The 27,298-nt window shown below is 38.7% G+C and overlaps 1 protein-coding gene across 1 annotated transcript in view; it reads left to right on the plus strand.

The window, feature by feature from the left end:
• The window catches only part of CHST9 (carbohydrate sulfotransferase 9), a 244,300-nt gene that overhangs the window by 99,776 nt on the left and 117,226 nt on the right, over positions 1–27,298 (plus strand). Inside the window, exon 4 of the mRNA XM_021686272.2 lies at positions 14,073–14,111. Within this exon, the coding sequence (XP_021541947.2) occupies positions 14,073–14,111 (39 nt within the window). The remainder of the gene's footprint in view (positions 1–14,072; positions 14,112–27,298) is intronic.

Below are 27,298 nucleotides of genomic sequence, written 5' to 3' on the forward strand. Positions count from 1 at the left end.
AAATGGCAAAAAACAAAAATATGCACCAACCACGTTTCACCCCATGGGGGCATCATTTGGAAGTCAAGAACAAAATCTAGATTTTGAACTATCTTGAGTTGAAGAGAACCTTGCTGTTTTGCTTAAAGCCCAAATAGTACTTTCCATTACCAAAAAAAAAAAAAAAGTCACTGCTCTGAATAGTAGGCAACAGAGTGCTATGTGCCTGTTTTAATCATGGTGGTGTCTGGATAGGTGGATACTCTTGGAAGCCAGAGATAGCAACCAGGAGCTCCATCATGCTCACTCGGTGAAAATGATGACAAAGCTAATAACATACATTTTTTTTTCCACTCTAAGACTTAGCTACTCCAACTGTGTGATCTGGATTTTGTAACATTATTCTTCACCCTTTGAAATGACTCTTTTCGGTATATATCTATTATCACTTTTCCAGGATTTCCAACCAGCTTCTCAAGAACTAAGATCAACCTGCCTATTAACACTCAGTCTTGATTTTTTTTCCAAAATATTTGGCAATGTCACAACAGTTAAAAACGTACATATATATAGATATATATATATATATATATATATATATATATATATGTATATATATAATACATCAAGCAAAGAGTATCCCTTAGATATTCAGAGTTATGGGAGAAATCTCTTAGGTGTTCCTGGGTATATAAATGGATCATACACATGTGGGATTGATATTGCTTCCTTCCAGAGCTACCCCAGAAAAAATGTAAAGCAATGCTGTGAAGGTCTATAACCCTCCTGGCCTCCCCTCTACTGCCCTCACTCATATTTAAATACAGTTGGTTCAACTGGAGGACAAAACTGAAATTTAAATATATATATATATATATATATATATATGCAAATCACCTCATAACTTTTTTTAACAAATCTGTAGCAAATAGTGAATTGGGGAATTTAAAATCAAAGTGACAGATTGGGGCTATCTACACAGCCAGTTCAGATAATATTATGTAAAAAAAAAAACTTGTATTTTGCACAACAAAGGAAAAAGAATAAAACTGACCCATTTCCAAAAGACTTCAGAGAACATTTCTTACAAATGACAGTGGATCATCTAGATCCTATAATACCATGAGAGGAAGAAAGGCTAACCCTGACCCATTTTATTTACTTTATGCCAGTATAGTATTTTATTAAGAGTTTTTCAATTTTTTATTATACAAATAAGTTTAACAATGATTCACTTATAAAGAAATTTGATGGAATTTTATTTGTATTTCGCCTCTTTAGGGTAAGCATTGCTAAGTGTTTTTGAGGTAGGAAACTGGAGACTGCACAAATAAAAAGGAGAACTTAAATCAATCCGTGTCTCTCAATTTCATACAGAAAATAAGCCGCCATCACAGAAAATCTGAGGGAGTATATGTGGTAAACAAAGAGATATTTGAAAGTTCTGGGTTCAAATCCAGGATCTAACACTTCCTGAGTAATCTTGGGTGAGGTCACCTCTCTGAGCCTCTTTGTTTCCTCATTTATAAACTGTGGATAACATACCTCCCCCTTCCTTTCCTTGGACTAGTGTGAGAATCCTGTGAAGCAATATATGCATGCCCATCATTTATGGGCATCCTTATAACAGCAGCCTTTGGTGTGTGTGTCATGACAGACTTGCCCCCATAATTGCTGGGGCCTGGGGCAAGAGAACCAGTATGGGCCACCTTTTCTTTCTCCCTCCACCACATCCCCTCCTGCATTGTGAGGAGCTTCATGTACATGCACTGGGACCAGTCTGCACACACATCCAAGCCCCAGGCCTCCTTTGTACACCCTGTAGTGTCTCGCACCATGATGCAGTCTGGTCAGGTGTACCCGCCTCTAGAGATCTGATCTGGGAAGAAGGCCCATACAGACCTCGCATGGCCTCAAGGCTGACTGGCCAGAGAATTCTGGTATCCCAAGTACTCAGTGCATGGTCTAGGTAAGAAAGGGCAAACACATGGGCGCCTGGGTGGCTCAGTTGGTTAAGCGACTGCCTTCGGCTCAGGTCATGATCCTGGAGTCCCTGGATCGAGTCCCGCATCGGGCTCCCTGCTCGGCAGGGAGTCTGCTTCTCCCTCTGACCCTCCCCCCTCTCATGCTCTGTCTCTCTCATTCTCTCTCTCTCTCTCTCAAATAAATAAATAAAATCTTAAAAAAAAAAAAAGAAAAAGAAAGGGCAAACACTCTGGCCCTCCTAACCCTACGTGGAGGTGATGTCTGGAAGATGGCAAGAGTGGACCTTCTAAATGCAGCCCCTGGCTGGGCAATAGTCTCCACCCCATAGTTTCTGGGACCATCTTAAAGGCAATGCTCTTTCCTTCAGGTTTAATTTTTAGTTTATTTAGCATAGCACATTTAGCGGAATAATTGTTTAGCATTCTCAGTTTATTTGGCGTAGAATAATATTATTTTGCGGTTGGACTGTGTGGAATATAGGATGTTTTCATCTGCAAGTAACTAAAAGCTCTAGCTTTTAAAGGGGGAGGGGGGTTAAATAACCCATAACAAGAAATCCTGAGGTGGGGTGAGTCCATGGTAACTCAGAGCCTCAGTGACATTCTCCTGGGGTGTGTGCCCTTCAGTCACCCTTGCAGTATCTTGGCTTCGTCCTCATGTTTCAGGCATCATACCCAGATATGACTACATCCGCTGAAAGAAAAGGAAATGTTTCCTCCCGTCTGTCCCTTTTTATTGGCAAGGAAAACCTTTTGATGAAATTCTCCCACAGAATTCATGTCATTGGCCAGAAATGTCAAACAACCACCTAAAGCAAGGGGAATGGGACCACAGTGATTGGTTTACATCAGTCATATTTCATCGGTGTCTTGTGAGAGGAGCGTTGGGTACCAGCACAGAATGAGAGGAGAAATGACTACAGGGGTAGGCACTCAGCTCTGTCTGCCACGGCCAGTAAAGCTACAAAGTTACTCCCTCTCCCCCGGAATGCCAGACTCAGGCTGGTGCAAATCTAAGCTTCCAGTGGCTGACGACAGTTGGGAGAGTCTTCTCAGTGTTCCCACTCCCTTGCTGTGCTCACAACCCCCGCTCCCCCCACCCCCCCACCGTGCGGGCTGCATCACAAAGATCACAAGGAGCTCCTCCCTGCACTGTGTCAGTGCGTGGTTTGTTTTTTCTGAAATCAGCATCTCACACTGAACACCAGGAAAAGATTTTGCCAGAAAACAGCATATTGCCTTAGGTGTTCACATCTTTATTTCTCTTCCCTCCTGATTATCTCCCACTCTGTCTCTGTTGTGAGATAAAGACCCCCCCTTCTAGCCCCCACCGGAGGCCTCATCCATTGAGCCAGTCTACAGACTCCCATACAGCCCTGCCCTTGACTGTGAGTTTCTCGTTGACTGTTTGCAGTCACACTGGAGATGTAAAATGCCTCCTTTTCCACCTGTCGGGTAATAAGCCCTCGACAACATTTGCTTTTTGCTTTCTCCTAAGTATCCGAATGTTGCTGAGCCTCTTCTCCTACACATAAAATGTACTAGATAATTAACAACTTTTCTAGTAAACTCAGGGAGTCAACCAGGTTTTCAGAGGATAGTTTTACAAGATTACAAAGAACATTGCAATGCCTAAAAGCAGTAAATCAATATCCACTGATCTAAGCACACTTTCCTTATTTTCTTCCTTCAGCCCGTGAAATAAGAGCTTCCCCTGCATGTCTAAGGCCCAAACCTTTGATGCCAGTCATTGTGAAGGAAAAAATGAGTATGATGCGGATTTTTTTAAAGATTAAAAAAAAAAAGGAAAAACTTAGGGCTAGTGGAAATGAAAACCACGCTGACATCTCAAAGAATAAAACTCACCTCTGGCCTCCATCAGCTTTCTCCATGAGCTAATGAGGCGATGATTAAGAGCATGGGAGAGAGAGCAATGAAATGTGGTTATTTCCTCCAGATGAAAAGCTGGGCAGGATTGTGTGTCTGTTAGCCAAATAAATTGCCATTTAAAGTGAACAAACTCTGACTTCACAAGCATAGATTCTGATTGGACTCATATCATTACCTTCTGTAATGAAATGTTTCCCCTTGTTGCTTTCATACAGAAAATTAACCCTAAATAATATTAATGCTCTTAATTCAATATAGATTCTACTAATTTATCTTTTAAAAGTATCTCCCCAGGGAAAATAAGTTAATTTTTAATTATTCAGCAGAAACCGCTATTGAATCTTTTCAGTGTTTCAGTTCAGAGGGCTTCTCTATCATCCTAAGCATAAGCAGTGAGGTTTCTGAAGCCTGGGTGAAAACTTACATGTTGTTGTTTCAAATGGGTACCCCCGTTGATGGTTTACAAGTTTTAAGATGCTCGTTAGCTGGCAAGACTCTGCTTCCTTTCCTTTTGACTGGTAACCTGGACATAGGTTGCTATTGTAATACTCTTAGAAATCCAAAATATATATTAATCTACATAGATTGTGCTTTAGCCACACTCCTGATAATAACAGATTTTATTCTTTTTCATGGAATGGAATAAGTGTACATACTAAAATGCTAGGTAATAGAACATATTTATAGGTATGGTTGATCAAACCATCTCAGGAAAGAAAGAATCTAGGAGAGTTGTGCATTCCTGGTGGGGGGAGGGGGTGGGGATAGTAATATATATTGGTATATATTGATAGATATATCAGTAAATATTCTCACAATGAAAACAGAATAAAGAGTTGTTTTTACTCTCTATTGCTGCATATGGATGTATGCCAAAACTTAATGATATAAAACAGACATTTATTTTGCTTGTGGTTTTATGGGTTAGGAATTTGGAAAGAGTTCAGCCAGGCAGTTGGTCCCTAATCCACATGGCATCTGCTGAGGTGGCTGGAGCTGAAGGATCCACTTCCAGATGGTTTCTTCATTCACACACATCTGGCACCTGGGTTGAGATGGCAAGAACAGCTAGTTGCTGGTCTTGTACAGTTCAGGCAGCTCTCTTTCCATGTGGCCTTCTTGTGTGGCTAGCTTGAGCTTCCTCACAGCATGGTGGTCTTGGGGTGGTCTGACTTCTAATACTGTGGCCAGCTTCTCCCAGAGCAAGTAGTCAAAGACCCAGGGAATGGAAGCTACTTGATTCCCAAGGCCCAAATGGTCTCAATGCCTAAAAACTGGCATTTCTAGCATATTCAATTTATTATGCAAGTTACTAAGGCCTGGGCAGATTCAGCAGGAAGGGAATTCAACTCCACCTCTTAACATATGGTCATTTTTTTTTTCTAACACAGGATCGAATAAACATATTATGAAAAGATTCTTTATTTTCCAAAATAATTCATTCCTGTTTCTTTTGAGTAATGAACATTCACGGGACATCTAGAATATTATGTCATTTGAAAATAAGTATTCACACCGAACTTACTAGAAACATGCTTTTGCACAATGGAAAATATAAACATGTGCATCCCGCTTTTGTCGGTAGGTAAAGTGTGCGTTAGTAAAACTAGCATTCCCATTTTGCAGAGAGATTTAAGACCTGGCAGTCATCAGGTATTTTCTTTTCCCCCAATCTGACTTCAACATCCAAAGGTCTTCCAAAAAACTTCTCTGCCAAAAAATTACTCCCTCAGAATTAGGTTCTGAATATCAAAAGGTTTGCTCTAAGATTTAATTCACCCAGGCCAATGTGGGGAATCCGAAAGGAACGGTTGCTTGTCATATTAATTACGTGCTTGTCAGGTGGACCTCAGTGGGAAGAAATTCTGTGCTTGAGACTTTCCAAGACAACGTAAAACTGCTGTTTCTCATACTGGTTTTACCATGTCTTTGCAGAGGGGTCAGCCCAGGAAAAATCTTTGAGCATTCGGTTCCTCTTAGGCTTTCTACTTGCTAGGATGGATGGCAGACCCCAGGGCTGGGGAGTGCAGATGGAGTGTCAGCTCTGCCAAGGCAGATGGTCAACCTTGGAGGCCTAGCTCTAACTATAGCGATATGTTTCTGAAGGGCCAGTCTCTGTAGCTCAGTACACACTGTCTGCAGCTCACAGAGTGCAGTATGGAGCTCACAGTGTGCAGTGTGCTCATAATGGCTCTCTCTGCAAAAGCATTCTCACAGCGTATCAACTGACCAAATAGAAGCAGACAGGAGAGCAAGTGGAGTTTATCTAAACCTGCAGGAGGGGGTGAGGATCCACAACCATTGTTGTCTGCTGAGGCCAGGCCCATTTCAACATCAGCATAAATCCAGGCATAAATGATAAATGTCGCAGCCTTTTCATACCATTGACCAAGCAGAAACTATGCAGCTTCTATAGTCTTTTGTAGACCACGTTAGACCAACTGGTCTTTAAATTGGCCCAGTTAAGCTTCTCTGTTCCTGCAGAGAACATGATTTCTTCTGGAGCATAGTATATACCGTACTATATAACTAAAAGGACCGTTGGATCTTGGAAGAGTCGGGTTGCTTATTCAAGGTCCTACCATTTCTTGCAAGGAGTAAGTACTGGCAATAAGATCTTATGATTTCTAGAGAAGCTCTCCCTTTCTACTTAGAACATATCAGACTGTGGGCAATTCCATAGCTCTGCTCACTACAAAATGCATGCAGGGATTCAAACCACAGACCCTGGATTCTAAGATCATAACAGCTTCACTCATAATTGGAGAGAGGTTTGCAGTGTAAATTGTTTCACCAAACCAAGTTGTATTTGGAAAGAGGACATGAAGGAGAAAAGAAAGGAATTTTGTAAAATGGAAGGCTCCTTCTTTCTTAAAAATCCTAAGGGAAGACAAGAGAGAGATGTTATGGTAAACATATCAAGAAACTCTCAAAGCCTGAACTTTATAATATTTGTGTAAATGTAGCTATTGACCTTGAGTATATGAAATATTATCATGTTACTACAGAGCACCTGACATGGTATGTTTAGAAAGAGAAGTACCTAGCAATTCTCTATACTGCTGCATCCTAAGCACTGAGGTGAGGGCATTATACATATGACTACATCATGTACTCAAAATATTTAGGATTATTATTAAATGTATCATTTTAAGTAAACCTCACAGTGACTCCGTCAAGTGGAAACTACTCTTACTCTCATTTCCAGATGAATAGAGTGTGATTTAGAGAGGGTAAGTGATGTGCCCAGTATCCCACATTGATTTAAGTGGCAAGAGCTACAGACCTGAGCTCTTCACCACTCTACAGAACCACCCTCATCACCACAGCCAGGGAGCTCAGAAAAAGTAAAAATTTCTGTGCTCCTATTCCAACCCTGCCATTCACTCACCAGAATCTTGTGACTATTACAAAAAAAATTCTGAGTCTACTTTCTCCACTGGCAAATGGAATTAATTTATCATCTATTCCATAGAGTTATTGCAAAGATTTAATTAAATAATATTTAGGTGTCATAAGAGTGACCAGCTCATAGTAAGTTACTAAATAAATGTTAAACTACTTAAAAAATACAAAGTCTGAAGATCTTTTTGGCATTCTACTCTTGAAACACTGTGATTAGGTACTTAGTGGTTAGAATAAGCCATTTAGTCATTCAAACAAATCATTTGATAAATAATAAACAGAGAGTAAAAAAGATCTGCTGAATTGTTTTTAACAAAATAATTTATTCAGGCAACCCTCAAAACCTAGGGACTGATTATATATAACTTACGGATATCTCAATTTTTATTGCTCCCTACCCTCTGACCCAGCTATTTTTTGTCCTCTCATTATTTGCTACTGAGTAAATAATGATTTGGCAAAGTTATGTAACCAATTTTTACTGTTTCCTTACCAAAAAATGGGCATATTTGTAAAGCCTCATAATACTATGAGAATAAAATGAGTGAATCCATATGATAACAATGACAAGCACATAAACATAGCTTAATAAGCATTAGCTACTATTACGAGCATGATTATAATAATAACACTCTGGTAGTATCACTTAGAAATGATAATCAAAGTAAAACTCCAATTGGTTCTGTTTTCAGTTGGAATATCACAGATGGAGAGAGAGAAAGATCTTGTGTATGTCTATGTCTTGTTTACACACACACACACACACACACACACGAGAGAGAGAGAGAGAGAGAGAGAGAGAGAGGGAGAGAGAGAGAGAAGGAAGGGGAGGAGAAGGATGTGGGCTGGGGCGGGGGGGAATGAAGAACAAAAAGAAGCCTGTAATGAGAAGCCCTCAATGTTTCACCCAGAGTCTCATAGCTCATAGGTACCCGTGGTTAAGATGGGAAGTCAGTCCATCTAACTCCAAAGTTCCTGTTCCTTTCACTAGATTGTGCTGTTTTCCATGGGAAGTGATTGACTAAGAAAATTTTGTACTTAGGGGCACCTTATATATTCATATTCTCTCTCATTACAATCAGTAAGCAGGAACCTTTGGTATATTCCTAACCAAATCAGCAGTAATTTTTTAAGATATTGTTAAAGGCATTTCTCTTATTACCTAAAAGCACATTCTGAGGACTACTTTGTTCTTAAGTCTCACATTAAAATAGCTAACACATGACAGTGGTGGCTTGGGTTTTAGATTAGCTCTACAAATCAACCTTCACTGTTACCTCGTTAACCTTGTCTGTAATTAAGGCATTTGAAGCCAGTAAATCTTAAAGCCCCTTCCTCTCTTAGACCCTATAAGGCAAACAGAATTAAAAACCTACTGCCTTCTACTTTTCCTGTTAACTCCAAAGTATAAGAGTACTGCAGATTTTCATTATCCAAAAATATTGCCAGTGCTTTTCCATTAAAATCCAGGTGAAACAAAAATGATATGAAAAAATTCATGGGAGTTAGCATTATATTATCTGGCAGTTACATTTCTCTCCTTCACCCCCACCCCACCACCTTTTTTTAAATAAGTAGCATGTGCCCAGTAATTTTCCTTGTCATGATTCTATGCCTTCTTCATAGTGCATTTTGGCAAAGCAACATCGGACATAAATGAACATTCTCAGGTATCCTAGCAACGGGATGTGATTAATCATACCTCTCAGCACAGGGCAGATAAAATGCCTGCAAGGGAATGCAAACTCAGAATTGGCTACTGAGAAATTGGTAGTGCAGTGAGGGAAGCTTGATAAGATTCCATGACAGACTTTATTATACAAAGATGGAAGCAGGTAGAAGAAAGAGTGTATTTCAGAGACAAGACTATATCTGAGTGTAAAAATACAATATATATGTATCACATATACACGAATGTAATGCACATATATGTGTGTGTGTATGTATGCACATACATATACATACACACATGTGCATATACACAGTATATGTGTGTGTATATGTATTTATGCAAATATGTACAAAATTTCCTTTCCATTAGAAGTGACATAAAATACTGAGTTGCCTGACAAACACCCCTCCTCATTATTGGTGAGGCATCCCTGGATTGCCATTTATGTATCTGTGGTTTTAAAAGATCAGAAACAATCATTGTGATTAAGGTACTGCTTCCTTACTGAGGTAGAGAAATGTGCTGTAAATTGATACCTATTTAATGTTCCTCCATGGAACAATATCAACAACCTCAAGTCTAAAATAGCTTTTAAAAATATCAGTGCTCAATTTATATAAATAAGTGGTCATGACAGGTGGAATTTTAATGTTCAATTAAATACATTTTCTCAGAAGAAAAGTTGCACCCTACAAGTTCCATTTTTATGAGATTACCATCCATTTTTATTCTCACAGGAGGAGTGCTGCATCCAGGTTTAAAGAGAAGTAAGGTGCAAACCATACGTTAGTGTTTTGTTTTTAAACTAGAATCTGTGATCCAATAAAGCACAAGGAAGGAAAAATGCATGTTCATTATTCTGAAAGCCTCTCTGTTATTTTATCACCCACTTTCCTAATAGAATAGTTTTCCAGGGGTCCATTGTAATGTAAATACCTAGTAAAAAGCTCTGGTCTTGGTTGTACTTGCACTCAGTGTTAGCAGTACTAAAATTTACCTCCTGTTCCCTAGCATTTTAAGGAGGACTGGGGCATTTCATAACTCTCTGGGTGTGTTGACTCAGTCCCAAGCATTTGTGTTCAAGGCTCTCTGAGACATGCGGAGACAGAGAGCCATAGGGTACACACACCCCTTGCCCTAAAGGAGGCCACAGTCCAGTTGGGGGAACAAATTTGCAACTAATTATGAGCCAAACTTTGGAGTCAGTACTGTGGCAGAGGTATAAATAAAGGGGTAAATGAGCATAGCAGAAGGGTGGTTGGTTCTGCAGGGAGTGGAGAGTTGGGGGTGGCACAAAGCAGAATGCTTCACAGAAGGGCTGGCATCTGACTCAGCTCTGAAGGATGAACAGATTTTGGATAGGCAGGACTGACATGTCAGGACATTCCAGGAAGCAGGAACCGCTTGCACAGGGAGTTGGGATGGGAGGTGGGATTCTTAGCATAACTGGTCAGTGTTATGTATGATGCTTGAGGGATGGTGGAGAAGGTAGGTTGTGGCCAAATCTTCCAGGGTCATAAATTTCACATTCGGGCAAGTGGATTTTAATCTTTAGTAGTGATCTGACTCGAGGACAGAAAAACCATCCCTAAAATCAATGAAGTCAGTTAGGAGCGTGTAGGAAATAACCCAAGGAAGAAAGTTCATATCATGTTTGTCAACTAGGGTGGGGGCAGTGAGAAAGGAAAGTGTAGATCCAAAGGCCCTGTAGAAAGAGAATGGAGTGGTCTGAGGTTTGTATTAGGCGTGGACGTTGAGTGAAAGGGAGAAGCCAGTGACTCTGAGGCTTCATGTTTGGGGGCTTGAGAGACTGAAAGACAACTCTAAAGATGAGCAGTTTTGCAGGGAAATATAATGATTTAAGTTAAGGATATGTGTTGTAGTGCAGTAGAAAATACAGATTTAGAGATTTCCAGGAGGTCTAAAATCTCAGTAGATGTTGGAGCTAGAAATATGGGTCTCAGGACCATCTCTTTCTATGAAGGGGGACACCGGGAGAATGAGGGACAAGATCACCCTCATTCGGAGCAAGATGAAGTGACTCAACAAGAAACCTAGAGGGTCATCTCCAGTTAAGCAGTGCACTGTCTGTGTCCCTTAATCAATATCATATTGTCTTATTTATCTAGTTTTTATTTTTCTAATTTGCAGTCTAGCGTATATGTAACTAAGAATAGAAATCTAAATTGATCCCTATAACACAACTAACAGCATAATAAAACTAATAAATAACGTTTATATAGCACTCTACAGTTTACAGAGCCCTTGCATGTAAAACAGGGGCAGAGGACTGTTTAAGGTCTCAGTGAAAAAACACTACAGCAACCCCAATATCTTGTGTGAGTTTTCCTCCATTTCTTGCTAGCTCCGCATATGGAATTATTTACTCCTCACCACATTCCAGATAAGCAGGTTCTGATCCCCACTTTACACAGAGAAAGTCAGGGAGACTGATTGATTTGCCACACTGTCATCCCTGTTGGTGTATTAAGTGATAAATTAACCTAGACTTTCGTAATAAAATGATCTATTACTGTATAACAATTTACCCAAAACTTAGCAGCTGAAGCCAACAGTAAACATTTATCAACTCACACAGTTTCTCTGGCATGGCTAACCGGATGGTTCTGGGGCAGGGCCTCCCATGCAATTGCAGCCAAGGTGTCAGCCACAGCCACAGCCTTTGGAAGGTTTGACTGAGGCTGGCAGACAGACAGCTTGTGTGCCTGGCAAGTGGATGCTGACAGCTGGTAGGAGGCCTGGGTTCCTCGTCACATGGGCCTCTCCATAGGGCTCCTTGAGTGTCCCCATAACATACTATCTGGCTTCTCTCACAGAGAGTGATCCAAGAGAGCAGGATGGAAGCCATGATGGTTCTTAAGGCCCAACCTAGGGAGTCACGTTCCATCATTTTTGCAAAATCTTATTGATTACACAAGTCAGTCTTAATCAGTGTGGAAGCGGACTGCACAAGGACACAATTACCAGGAGGAGAAAAAACAAGGGTCATTGGGAGCATCTTGGAGACTCACTCCCATACCATATTATTGATCTCCAATACTTTCATTGTCAACTTTCAGGATTTATGATTCATTCTTATACAAATTAAAGACATTCCAAAGAGATGTTTGTCTTTAAACATTTTATAATTCAGGACTTGAATAGCATTTTTTAAAATTTATAGAGATGTTTGAGGCATCTAGTATGCCAAACTTTGTAATCAAATAGTAAACAGTGGCTTGCCTGATAAAAAAACTTAAATGAAGAGGTACCCCATCACACTTGGTAATGAATGAAGCCTTTAAATGGACTCTTCATGTCATTTATCTGTTTAAATCATTGAAATAAATCATATAAAACAAGACCTCTGGAAATCACCCAAATGAACAGCACGTGCCATTAATCAAGATGCCAGTTAGATGCATTCGACACTCTTGGTGGCTGAATGAGAGAAAGGTTGTACATTTTCCTTCTTATATCTTAAGATTTTAAAAGACAGGAAGAGCTGGTAGAAAACCTTGGCTAAAGTGTGCATGCAGCTTGCATGTGTTGCATAAACCCTCAGTATCTTGCTCCACCTGTGAAATGTTGAAAGCAGACAAGAACGTGATGGCCAGAAGGGCGCCCACACTTATCCATCACAAAAGCAAGGCTCTGACCTCCACAGTGGTGTTGCCACACACCAAGACCCTCCTGCAGTTTCTCATCTAAGCCTGTAACCACGCTGACGTGGCCCATAGCCTAGCAGAAATGTGGGGTTTGCGCCCACTCAGGCTGTTGCCCTGTCTCCTTCATTTGCATGCTGCCAAATTTCATGAGCAAGAAGGCGTTTCCTCAAGCTCATCTTCCTCACCACTGGCTACTCTTCAGGCTTGCATAGTGTCTCTTGTGCTCCCCGCCCCTGCTCTGCTAAGCCTGTTCTCTCTCAATATAGCCACAACCATGTGAACCCAGCAGATTCAGATGCTGGGGGTGCCCACCATACTTCCTCAAATTATCTGTGGCACATGACTCTGTGCTCTGTGGATCTCTGTGGATCTCTGCTGCTTCTGTCTTCTCGTGGTCCTACATCATAAAGTAGAAGTAGCATTTTTGTTCTCTTGGTCACTCTCCTCAGCCCAGCCCTCTGTGCTGCCTGCCTTTATGTTCCCATTCCCTGCCTCAGCCCCAGCCATCTTCTCAAGACGGACCTTTTCCGCATTGTAATTTCAATTCGGATCCCTCTCCCAAACTCCATGTCCCTGTAACACTTCAAACTCAGTTAAGTCTAAAACTGAACTCGTCGTCCCCATGCCCCCATCATGTTTTACCATTTCCCCAAATTGTATCACCATGTCCAAAGTTACCTATAAAACCATTCATCTTGACCTTTCCTTTTCCCTTACACTTTACATTTTGTAAATCCCTGGGCCTTATAAGTTCCGCCTTCCTACTTCCCTACTCGCATTGCCATACTTGGTCTATTACCTCTTATCTAAACTCTAGAATAGCCCTCTTCCTATGCAAAACTGTAGTTCCTAAAGCAAGCTTTAAACATGGCTCTTGCTCAAAAGGCCTTGTCCTACATAGCCCATACTATTTCTTTTGCCAAGAATCAATACTTTCCCTATTTCAAATTTCCCAGATCACATGTATCTTTCAAGGTCCAAATCAAATATCATTTTCTCCATAACTTTGTGGGCATCCCTTCATTTCTAAAATAATCACTCATCCTCTCATATTCTTTAAACATTTTGTACCTTTTGGGGCACATCCCATTTCATACTGTATTGTCTGTCCTTTATCTTCCCAAGCAGGTTATAAGAGGCCTTGGTCTTATTTTATTCGGGTGTTTATCCCCACAGTTCATTCTGTGGGGATTTGTACCTTGTAAGTTTATTGTTGAGTAAATTACTCTTACTAACAAGATTTTTAAAACCCAGTAGCATATTTAATGCATCCTTATTTATTTTTGACTTGCATAAATTGGTTTGAGAGCATTTTTCACCCCTTTCAACTGTGCCCAGTCATCTCTAGAAGCATGTTGGACACAGCTGAAAGAGTGATTGTGTTTGGAAATTGCCATAAACTGGAGTTTCCTCTTAGTTATATCTTGTTCTCATGGATCCACTCTGCAACTGACCTGCTATTTCTCATTTCAGGGAGAGTGGAGAAGAAAAGAGAACAAAAAACAACTTCAGGTAAGATTTGATCTAATTAGTTCCAATTATTTCCTGTTTTTACTTTCACCTTTAAAAAAATCTATTTGTAGTTTAATATTCAAAAACTCGCATTAAAAAAGTAATAGTTTATGGTCCTACAATTGATTGTTATTAAATTAATTAAATTAATACATTTAGCTTTTTCACTTTCACATCAATCATGTCCTCATTCTATCATTCTGTTCTAAAGAATATAAGATAGAATGTGATTTTTTCATCATTACCAATTGAAAGGTAAGTCTTAAAACCACCAACTTTAAAAATTTCAGGTTGTTAAAAAAAAAATTCAGGTTGTAGCAGTTGACATTTTATTTTTCCAAATATCTATGAATCTTAATTATTTTTCTTAAAATCATTTGTGGAGTTGATGTTTTTCAGGACAGTGTTGACTACTTAACCAAAAAGAATCTTTACATTTTGGAGGGATTTTAAGAATTATTCTATTCCTAACTTTTAGTATATATCCAGAAGTGAATGATGTTTTAACACAGTGCCATTGTGCATAGTAGGGGCCAATATTTGCTGACTAATACAAAAATAAGTTTTTAAATTTCCATATTTTTATTACTTGGCTTTTAGCTGAAAGTCCTGAGGTAAGAGAAAATTTCATTTACCAAGTAAATCTTTGCATAAGGGCAATCTCCAGCGTCCCATGCCTTAAAATTGCCAGTAATCCTAGAGAATTCAAATTTGACATATACACCTGTGCCCACCACCCCTCCCAAGTATCTACCAAACCATTATTCTGTGATATGTGAGAGCTGCCAACAAAAAGACACATGGTTCCTGACCACTGTCTTTTTTTTCACTGCATTTTTTGTCTGGTAGCAAAACAAAATTTGTTTGTTTGTAATGTGTGGAGTCAGTAGAAGATAAAAATATGAATTAATCAAAAAATGTGTAAACAACCTATGCCTTTGTCCCTTTTCTCCTTCCCAACCTTAGTATTCATCTCAGACAACTGAGCAATGTACTACCTATACGACTTAAATGTTGTTTGCATTCTTTTAAAGCCCAGTCATTAATACAAAAAAAAAAAAAAATGTGAAGGCAAGAAAATGTTTGTTCTCCTCACAGATGTGATTACCTCCATAACTTCTCCTTGGGGGAAGATTATTTATACTGTTTCTAAAATGCTGTTGTTATGATCTTATAGGTACTGGCTTAAAGAAACTTTATAGTTTGAAAGAAAGCTAAACTGGCCACAGTGGTAAACCAGATGCCTCTTTAAGTTCCCTCTGTATTCATGGACTCTAATATTCTGTGTGACCAAAGGTGACATAAAGAGCTAGACAAAGGCAGGACAAGAACTCTCGTTCCTTGACTCATTCTTTCCCAGGTCTCATCATCCTGACCTTTCTTTTCAAATCAAAGTGCTAGTCACTTTGATACTATGTTGAATTTCTAGCTCGATAAAATATTTTTCAACAATTGGAAAGTCTTTTTAAGGCAACAAGATCTTTGTAGGGAACACTAGTCACCAGGGTTATGAGGAAACTCCTTTTATTAAAATGGAGCTAATCTCCCTCAACTGATTCACAGCTTGTCAGTGTGTCTGATTTTTATGAGAATGTGAAAGAAACTTTCTATGAGAAAGTGAAGTCGGAGATAGCTAATGGACAGTGCTCAAATTAGTGGGGAAATTTTCGAGACTCATCCTTTCAAAGAATACAAATTCAGCCCTCACAAAATCTGTATTTGTAAAGATAGTCTGAGTTTTCTAAATTGGGATCTAACCTTTGCCAACGTAGTCATAAATATCATTACCTTCAGTTTGTGATGCTCGTCTGAATATATGCATCTTTAGATGTCAAGAATGTCATGGGCATCCCTGCTTCTGAAGTCCTGCCAGGACTTCTTTGTATCGCTTGTTGTTCATTCTGCTCAGATTCTATGTCCTGCCTGCTGAATTAGACCATGCTCCCACACCCTCTTGTTTATAGCAGCAGGTCCATCTCCCAGCCAGGGAGATCAGTATTAGTTTCTGACCCTTTCAATCTACTCCATCTTGTTGCATGAATCATGATGGAAACCAAAGAATATAGAAAAAAAATATTATAGACAAAAATATTACCCATTGACAGGAACTTCCAGGACCCTCCCTTTCTGGTTGGTTAAGATTGGTTAATTCTTTGTTTATGCAATCTTGGACCAAGATGAAAGTTACCAGTAAGTTTTTATTAAGGATAAGAAATAACTTCCTAACAAGGAAACCTCTCCAGGATTGGAAAGAATGAGATTATGTTAGTAAAAGTGTGCAGAGATTGGGCCATCACCTGTAAGGAATGGTGATAAGCGATTCATGAGGAGTTTGATCATTCCTAAGGGCTTTCCAATTTTGTGTCTATGATTCTACTTACCATTATTACTTTATTGAAATGGCTCTACTATGTGTATCTGGATCAACACGCACAGACACACACACACACACACACACACAATCCTAAATTGTATACATTTCATGATATAACTGAGTGAATCGTGTTCCAAAGCTTAAGCTAAGTTAGTTTGGTGAGTTGCTCAGGAGAGCATATAGCTAATGGGGCTAAGACTATAGAATAATATTGTCCTATAGTCAATTAGCTTCTTTTGGGGAGAAAGTTATTTGACCCTGATTGCAACCCTGGCTGTAGTTTCAAATATGATGCTCTTCTTGATAAGCCAGGAATAAGTCACAAGAGAATATGTGAGAACCTGGTAAACTTAGACATTTTGGAAAAATAATTCAAAGCATATGTCTCTCAATACTGAGCTCAGAAACCCATTTCAAATTCATATAAAATGGCCAGGAAGATCAAAGCTAAATTTGGCTATTTGGGTTGGTAAAGAATATTAAAAATATATGGTGATATGATGATAAAGAAGCAAAATATCAAGAGGCAAGTTCCCGACATCATCAATTACCTATTTGCCCTTGATTTTTTTAAGGACCCAATTTCCTTACCAGAAAAACAGGAAAAATGACCAGGTATATTTCACAGATTTTATATAAAAACTCCATTTAATTTGAAGAACTTAAACTTATCAGAAGGAAGACCACTTTTTTGGATCAAGGAACTCTTGATATTAAAAAAAAATACAGCAAAAAATACAAAGAATTCTCACAGAAAAAGGTGATTCATAAATCATTGTTTAGAAAAAGATATATTAATTAGAAGGCTTACTAAGGTAGACTATAGAGACACCATCTGTTAAGTATATATTGTTCCAAATTTTTTAGAGAAGGAGAACACTTTCAACTCTAGTCAAGTATTAAGTAAAGAACAGTCCCAGTGAGCCAGAGAATGGAGTTATAGATAGAGGTGATAATGAGTATTTTGAAATGAAGTTGCATACTTTTCATTTATGACATTAGATCATCCCTAAAGTTGGAGAGGTTTTGTTCATTTGCATTATTTGTAAAAAGTTACTGCTAAAGAACAATGTTATTTTTTTCTCAACTCAAAAGGTGAGATTTATTAACGAAAATTCAGCAAATGGTAGAACATCTGCTTTGCAAGCTCAGTCCCTTGCTTACTAAAATTTTGACTGTGCTTTTCCCTTCTTTGAAATGTCCTAAAGCATCAATAGCACCTCAATTTTAAAACTTCTAACACATATTTAACATGCAGTCATTCAGGATAAAAAAAAAATAGTTAAAAAGATAATAAATTCTTCCATCTGTATAGTAATAGCATGTTCACTTTCTTATATGTTACTCATTTATTAAATGCAGATTTTCAAATGGATTCTTATATAGCATTTTTTCTCCATACTATTACTATTTTTGCAGTGGTTCTTGTCTTGATTCCTATACACTATTAACAAAACCCCCAAAAATAAGCATGAGGAGAGCTAATTTGTTATTGTTATAATTATTGATGACCAACATTAAACTTACGAAGTTAGCAGGCAAATCATGTTGGGACAAATACATTTAAGTAAATTAGCATTATTTAAAAGTCCATCATTTAAAATTAATGAGAATCATTATTCCAGTTAGAATCAAGTCTGAAAATGTATATCATCCTAATTTGCTTGTAGCTTACAAAATCTCTAGTCATTCAATAATCCTGTATTGTGTATTTGAAAGTTGCTAACAGAGTAGATCTTAAAATTTCTCATCATAAGAAAAAAAGGAAAAGAATTGTAACTATGTGTGGTGACAGATGTTAACTAGACTTATGGTGATCATTTTGCAATGTATATAAATATCAAATCATTATGCTGTACACCTGAAACTAATACAATGTTGTATGCTAATTATATCTCAATTAAAAAAAAAAAACTCTTCTCTTGACCCCATCTCATTTGGTGTCACAACATGGGCAGAGAAAGAATCTGACTAAGCATTTGTAAGTTGATACATTCAGTTTGCTAAACATTTTTGTGGTCCAGGCTTTGTGCTTGATATTTTAGATGTGATGGTGAATAAGATATAGCATTTATGTCCTCAATTCATTCACTTTCAGCTGGGGAAGAAAAGCAAGGACAGATGATTATAATACAGTGTGAAGAGTGCCTTTAGAGAATTACTGCGTGCCATGAGGATGTCAAAGAAGGCATCATGGAACGGGGTGGGGGGTGACGTGAGTTGATCCTTAAAGAAATTGGAGCTTACCTGGTAGAAAAAGGGAAAGGGCTGGCTGTCCAGAGAGACAAAGACAAGAAAAAGCTTGGCCTGTTGAGGGTACGGTCAGTGGTTTAATAAGACCAGAGCACAGTTATAAGCAGATAAAAGGCAGGCATTGTGGCCATAAAAGTTGGCATGAGCCAGAATCAAGAGGGGCCATTATGCATTCCATGGAGTTGGGACTTCATGCAGTAGATATTGGAAGATAATGAAGTGCAAGGAATTACACCACATATTTGCATTTTATAGAAATCCTTCCAGAGGAAGTATGGATTGGAAGAGGAATTCAGTGGGGGCAGGGAAATCAGGCTGTATGCCACTTTAATCACTTAAGAATGAAAAGACGAAGGTCCAGGGGGTCTTCACTAAGACAGTGGCATTAGAGAGGGAGCTAGGGAACCGGAATGAAGATATATTTACAAAACAGAATTGGCCTGTTCGATTGGCTACAGGAGGTAAAGGAGGATGACTCCTCGGTTTCCAGCCTAAGAAATGAGATGCATGGTACATCTTGCTTCACAAGAAGGAGGGATTGGTCAAGGATGACAAATGCCACAAAGGAATCAAATAAAATAAGCACCAAAAAATGTCCGTTGGAATTAGAGGAAAAATTTCACCACTGAGAAATGATTTTTCAGGAGTTCTTTAAATGAAATGTAGATAGCAATGGGCTGAATGAGGGAGGTATAAACAAATGAGCACAAATGCAGACTTGTTCTCCCAGAGAGTCTGTCTGTCAAGGGGAAGGCGAGGAGACAGAGACAAACAGAGACATAATCATGAAATCATCGGGTCAGGGAATTGACGTTTATCGAAGACCTGGTATTTCTGGCTCTGGGCTCAGTACCTTCTATTTGACCGTCCAAATGAGCTTGTAAGGTTTGTGTATGGTCAACATTTTAAAAGTTAGGAAACTGAGATGTAGGAAAGTCAATTCACTCGCATTAGGCCTCGCATATTAACTGGTGGAGCCAGAAATGGAATCCAGGCAGTGGCTTGCTGGAACCAGCTGGTACTACCTGGGAGGTCATTTGGAAAGAATGGGGGTGCACTTTTCTTCCCAGTTCAGCATCCGGTGAGGTCATGTACATAGCTTAAATTGGCTGTGGTGGGAGCATTTACACCATAGAAATTGGCAAACATTACAAACCGGCGTTGGTTGATGTTTTTTTGTTTGTTCCCTGAGAGCCGGTTGTTTCACAGGACAGTGCGCGGCTGGATCTGGGTCTGTGCGACAGCAAAGCCCAAGCAGGTCCCACTGCCCCCATGTGTGATCTGCCCAAGGTCACTTGGGTAGCAAACAGAGAACAAGAGTTGAGACTTGACTCTAGACCTGCGACCCACATCCAGCCCAACACAGGCGCTGGGGCTTTGCTGAAAAGATAAGTGAATATTCCTTCCTCATCTTCTATCCCCAGATGGACCAGGTTGGTATAAATGAAGTCTCCTATTTTTCTGTCCTCCAGGTCTAAGGTACCAATTTTCTGCTTCGGCCTCCCGGGCAATCCATCTCTGGTGTGTTTGTGTTTTTAAATAGCTTTCCTGAAGAACTGGCTCTCTGAACTATGTTAATGAATTCTATTTTAAAAAAATAACCAATTTTCTCTGGGTTTATGGTTTCACAACAATATTTATTATTGAGTGAAATAAAGTATCTTAGATGCATTTTTCCACCCACAAAATGGAAGACTTGCATGCAGGCTGTTCATTAAAAGAAGTCCTGAAGAGGTTATTTTTAAACAAACTTCATTTTCCAGCCAGTCGGATTTATGATAGGGAGTGAATAACAACACAGCTGTGCCACATTATTTCGAAAATACCTTAAATTCCATTGTATAACACTGCATTTAAAACGGTGCCTTGATGCAAACTAAACAAATCTGAAATGGTTAGTCGCTAATGGAGGAGAAATCATCATGTCTAACCACACAGTCAGAGTACAAATGTGAAAACGTACCCCGAAATTGTCTCCACCTGTTGAATTTGGATTGCTATTATAGCATCCAAGGCAAGGTTTATTTGCACACAGTAGAAACTTGAAACATGGTTTCTTTAGGTGGCGGGGGAGAACTCTTATCTTTAGGGGCATCATAATAGACTTCACCTTAAAGCCCTGTGCTTCCTTGTATAACTGAAAAAGAGAAACTTACCTGAGTTGATTCTTGCACAACATCTATGTGTTCCTTTCATTCGGGTGAGGAAATGAAGAAGACTTTGCTAATTTTTTTTTATTCTTATGTTAATCCCCATACATTACATCATTAGTTTTAGATGAAGTGTTCCATGATTCATTGTTTGTGCATAACACCCAGTGCTCCATGCAGAATGTGCCCTCCTCAATACCCATCACCAGGCTAACCCATCCTCCCACCCCCCTCCCCTCTAGAACCCTCAGTTTGTTTTTCAGAGTCCATCGTCTCTCATGGTTCGTCTACCCCTCCGATTTCCCCCGCTTCATTCTTCCCGACTTTGCTAATTTTGTTAGCCAAAAATTACTTCAGGCTTTCATCTTAAATTAAATATTCTGTTAAAAAAAAAAAAGCCACAAAGAATTCTCAATTAGAATGGAAAGTAACACAAGTACAAATGGACTTTCCAGGAGCTATCTGATAGATCTCATTTAGGCAGCACAGACCAAGGCAGGTCCCCACAAAGTTAGGCTCATGCTGGTTTGAATGTTCTGTGGAAGCTGCATCCATGGGCATTCTATGTGTATATATCGGTCAATGTCATAGTAATTGCACTTCAATCTGACACAATTTGGGAATGAAGCATTCCCGGTAAGTGCGTATTTTGATTAGTTAAAAATGACACTTATACTAACAAAGGATTAAAAATGTCCCCAGAAATTGAATATAGCTGATCCTTAAGCTTTCTTGTGAAAGGAGTCTTAAGTCATGCCTGCTTTTCCCGCAGAGAAAACAATGAACTTGTATTTCTAACCAAGGAACAGATGCCCAACTTTTTTTTTTTCATAGAAATGACCGCAAACATTTTATTCAACTGTAAATGATATACTTGTACACGGTGTAACTGAAAACCTTCTAAAGTGAGTGTAAGTCATTTGAGCTGAGCAATACAGAAATCGATCATATAAACTGTCCTATTATTTCACTGCAAATTCCCAGATAAGAGGATTGGCAGGGCGGGAGAGAAGCCATGAGACTGTATGGAAACAAAAAGCCCCTAAAGACTGCTTCCCCCAGAAATGAGGTCATGACTTGAGTGGAGGAATTCTGAGAGGGGCGGAGCCTTAGTTGGAGAAGGGGGGGGGTGTGACACAGTGTGAGAAATATCAGCACCAGGGGACTCAGAAGCAGCTGCGTAACCTGGCCAACTAATTCATACTGAGGGGCTAATGAATAGCCATGAATTCATACATTATTGATTCCAGATAACATATTTAAATTTTGTTCGATGTGATCATCGCTGTCTTGGCTTCCATTGGAACCATTTATAGGAGAGGATGGTTCTGATGGTCCATACCTTGAACATCTTTGCCTTATTAGAATCCTCTCAGAATGTCTCTTGAATGCTATCTCTGCTTGCTTGTCTGTATTTGCTTACACATCTTCACTATGCCCTAGTTATTAGCATGACTGTAAATCTCTAATACATTTCTTACTGCACAGGAACAACCCGTATTTCTCAGCCGGATGTGGTCCTTTCCTCCTCAAAAAGATCCCTGAAATGCAATTCTACCCATGCCTTCTCTGAAAACATACAGCTCTGTGTTTCATTGATGCATTGAGACAAACAAAACACCACATTCAATTTCATAATAATTTATTTGTTTGCTTATTTGGGTTTTTTTTTTTCCTCTCTCTCTTGCCTTCCTCTAGATCAGCAATCCAGTAGAAATATAATGCACAGCATACATGTAAATTTAAATTTTTGAGTAGCCACCTTTTAAAAACTAAAAAGAAATCGATGAGACTAAGTTTATAATATGCTATTTAATCCAGTATATTAAAAATATTATCATTTCAAAATATAATCAATATAAAAAATGATAAATAAGATGCTAGAAACGACGCAGCTGGCAGACATGTGTGTTACAGCAGAGACTGATGGAATACATGACATTGTGGTAGCACTGGGCGCCTACAAAGTGAGCCTTTATCAGCAGCATGCCTAGTCCTGGAATGCCTTTTTGGAGACTGATGTCCTTGCAGGTTCTATTTGCTTCCTTTCTGAGCTAGGTTTTAATGAAATCAAAAAATGTAGTGAAAACAAAAACAGAAGTTGCTTGTGTGGTTCTGTTCTGTCTCTGGTGCCTCCCACAGGGCCTGGAAGAAGCAGACTCTCAGGAAGTATTGGTTCAAAAAACGAAGGAGCAAGTGGCTTTGTTAAATCATCAGTCGCAGAAAATGTCCCTGTGGTTTCCTAAGGAAAGAAGTCCCTAAGAATAACGGGAGAGAATTGCAAAGATAGGACAGGAGAAACTCAGAGAAATGGAAACATACACAGGAAGGGGATAGACACCCTAGACCGTGCCTTTGAAAAAGCACAAAGAATTCTCTCCAGCCAACCCCAGAGCTGTAAGCATTTCGTTATCCATAAATTACACTGAAAACCTTATTAATTCTGCATATAAATTTCTGCATCCTAATTCAATTTGGAAGTGAAGTCATTCATTTATTCATTCATTTATTGGGGAACTATTAAAAGAATATTTATTATTTGCTACTATGTGTCAAGGGCAAAGCACCAAAGTTATATTTGAGATGGAGAGAAATCTCAAAGATAGAAAAAAAAATCGATTTGATTGTTTAGGGGAAGTAGAAGATTCGATGGTATTTTCTGAATTTTGCCTTTAGATCCATGATTGATGAATCTTGATTGCCCTGGAATGAGCCTATTTGCCTGAAGAGATAATGAGTATTACCTTTTCCATGTCACTGCACCATTATAAACAAAGAGCAAAATCACGCATTTTTTTTTATAATTCTGTCATTATTGCACTTTATTTTCAGTATTATGCTATTATTTTTAAAATATGTATGTGAATACAAGGAAAGAATATTGTTTGCATACAGCATTTCTCTCCTACTTCCCTATGTGCTAGTGGAAATGGGAGTCAACATTTGCAAGTGATTTGGGGGATCAGACTGAGAAGAGATTGTTCACATTTATCTCCCACCTTTAACGCAGTCCTTTGTTGCACTTCTTTTAATTGCAATCAAACACATTTATCAGTAACTCATTTGCCATTGATATAGGGGCCTCTAAGTTTTGGAAAATAATAGGATATGAGTAACGATTTCTCTATGTCAAGGAATGTTCCGTTTTTTTTTTCTATTGCGAAGCGAACCTATAAGAGTTTGCATGCCTTCCCCGTGTTTGCCGCTAGCCAGGCCTTGTCAGCAGTGAACAGTAGTGGTCATTGTGTGTTAGTGGGACAGCTGTGCGTTGACTTCCTGGGAATTTCAAGGGCATTTGTGAAAAGTCAAGCTAGAGCATTCAAAGTATCCTTAAACAACATCTTTGCAGCATTACTTCTATAAAGTTCAAATAAATGTGTCATATTCAAAATATGTAACTTGTACTTAATTCATGTGTAATGGTAGTTTTTTAATATTAATAAATGGCAATATTAAAAATCGTTACAGTGGTTTAGCTAAAACAATCTTTGGTCAAAAATACACATAAAAGGTTATGACTATAAAATTTATTATGATTTTTAAATTTTTCTACTGAAGCGTAGTTGACACGCAATGTTACATTAGTTCCGGGTGGGCAACATAGTGATTCAACAAGTGTATGTTATGCTCACCACAACTGTAGGTACCGTCTGTCACCAGAGAACGCTATTGCAATACCATTGACTATATTCCCTATGCTGTAGCTTTTATGTTCGTGACTCATTCGTTCCATAACTGGAATATTATGATATTTTTTTATTGTTGAATATATGAGAAAATTAGCACCTTTTTTCTTTATTTAACCTGATGCCAATGTGCAGAATATTTTTTGAAAAGTAAAATGTAAATTCATTACTAGAATTTAATTCACCTTTCTGGCATTTATTGAGAAAACAAGAAAAAATCATTTTCCTCCTCCACATGAGGAAGAAAATCTAAAGAGAGATAACCAATTGAATATTTTTTAACTCTATAGCAGAAGTCTTTAAGTAACAACTTCCTAACACAACTGGGTTAGGTCCTGGTTCCACATTCAAGTACCAGTGATGTCTTATTCTTAGTATTCTGATTATAGTTGCAACGTTTGAATTTAACTGACCTTTTCAGAAAGCATTTTAAGTTGGCAGTAGTCAGAGTCTTGAGAGATTTTACAAACAAAAACTAAATAGCCTGAAAGATGGATTTCATTGCCTCTTGTTTTTAAGTAATGTATAGTGATTGTTGGCAGAAATAGAGCAAGCAGATACCTTGAGTCAGCTTGCATTTTTTTTTTTTTCTCTCCAAAGACTACCACACTGGGTCCAGTATCAATACAGTAGGATCTAGTACAGTGTAACTTAGGCATCATACTCTTTCAACTAGTAAATTATCAACTGTAACATTGTCACTCATGAAATAATGTCAAAGGAAGATCTTTGTTCTGGGTGAAAAACAGAAGATTTGCCTATAAGATGGCAGACATGATTGAACTTTTAGTTCATCGTTACTGATAGAAATGTAAACACCAAGGCTAAGATGTTGCTAATTTAGATTTTTTTTTTTTGACATTCGACTTCAGAACTTGCATAAGTAGTATAATACAGTATAGTTTAGTGCTCAAAATGACACCCTAATCAGTACTCTTTAAAAAGCCCTATCTAAAGGACAGACAACAAATGCATCCCTGAAGCATGTAGATCTTCTTCAGAGCGCTGGGATGGAAAACCTTAAAGGTGAAATAGAGCTTCGTAAACCAGCAAAAACAAAGCAGCTGTTTATCAACTCCCCACTCCCCCCCACCACCCGCCAGCCCCTGGTAAATTCTAGAGATCAGCTGTGCAATATTGTACCCATCCTAAACAATACTACTGTATTGTACACTTAAACATTTGTTAAAAGGGTAGACTCATGTGAATTATTCTTACCACAGTAAAATAAAATTTAAAATAAATTAATTAAAATAAACAGTCAAGTTCTATATAGCAGGAGACATTGACTAACTAACTCTAGGTATAATGACACTAACAAGGTAACCAAAATGTCAAAACTGATCACACAATGGTCCAGACCTTTGCTCAGGCAATTCAAGGTTTAGAAAATACTGGTCCCACCCAGCAGTTGGGGAGTTCTGAGACCACAGGACTCCATCTGAAGTAGGGAGAAATATGATCTTAAGAAATGAAGCTTTTTCATTGTTCTGTATGTTTGAAAATTTTCATAATAAAATGTTGGAAGGCACGGCAAATGTGCCTTTGTTTTTCCTCCTGTTGAAACCCTATAACGCAATTCTAGTCACATCATATTTCCAGAAGTGGTTGTTGGGTTGGGCAGTCAGATCCTGTTTTCCAGACGCTTCAGGCAAGCAGATGAAGGAAGAAGGATTTCTTCCCTCTTCTTTCATCCCTGAAACTGGAGAGAAAGAAGAAATGAAGGCTAGTCTTCTTCAGCTTTGGGAACTTACCTACAAACGGGGATTCCTACTTCCTCTATGCCCTTCAGAATAACTGATGCTGCTTCTTGCCCTTTTTCACCAACTTGAATCATCCACTGTGTGTACTCAACCTGCATTCACAATTACATCATATATGCTGAGACACTGCCATTAAGTATATGCACTCTTGAATTCTGCCCATGAATTCTGCACATTTTTATTTTAAACTTCTTAACTGGTTTTTCTAATTATAAATAATCTGCTTCAGTAGGCTCATATTTTTCTTTGTTTTTGTTTTTTTTTTTCAGTTGGTCTTTATCCATGAGAAAAGATAAGTTTAAATACTGGGATACCACTTTAGCTAGAATGGTAAGGGAAGATCTCTCTGAGGAGCTGGTATTTGAACTGAATCAAGAATGATGTGAAGGAACCAGTCATGAGCAAACCTGACAGAAGAGGGAATGGCACGTATAAAGGCCCTGAGGCAGGACAAGCCTGTGGATTGAAGAACCGAAAAGAAAGTCAGCATGACTGGAGCAGAGTGAACAAGGGTGCATATGTAGGCAGTGTCCAGCTTATGTGGAGACATGTAGACTGTAGTGAAGAGTTTTATGCAAGGAAATGAGATTTTTTTTAAGCACTCTGGCTTGGGAGGGGTTCTAGAGGGGAAAAAATAAAGGTCCAGAGAACCTTTATAGAGCTGTTACAGTGAGCCCGGAGAAAAATGAAGTGGTCTAGAGTAGGGTAGTTTCAGTGGAAATAATGATACATCATCAGACTTAGGATGTATTTTTGAGGTAGAAATGGACGTGGGTGGCTAAGACAGGGATAAAGGATGGCTCTAGGTTTTTGTCTTGGAGCAAGTTGGTACTAATACTATTAGCTGGGATGTGGCCAAACATGAGAGGGCCAATTTGGAGATAAAAGGAGATTTCTATTTTAGATACGTTAAATTTGAGATGACTATTACCTACCTAAGCAAAGACACTTCTTGGATATC

Source organism: Neomonachus schauinslandi, chromosome 14 (genome assembly GCF_002201575.2).
Source record: "Neomonachus schauinslandi chromosome 14, ASM220157v2, whole genome shotgun sequence".
NCBI classification, from domain to species: Eukaryota; Metazoa; Chordata; class Mammalia; order Carnivora; family Phocidae; genus Neomonachus; species Neomonachus schauinslandi.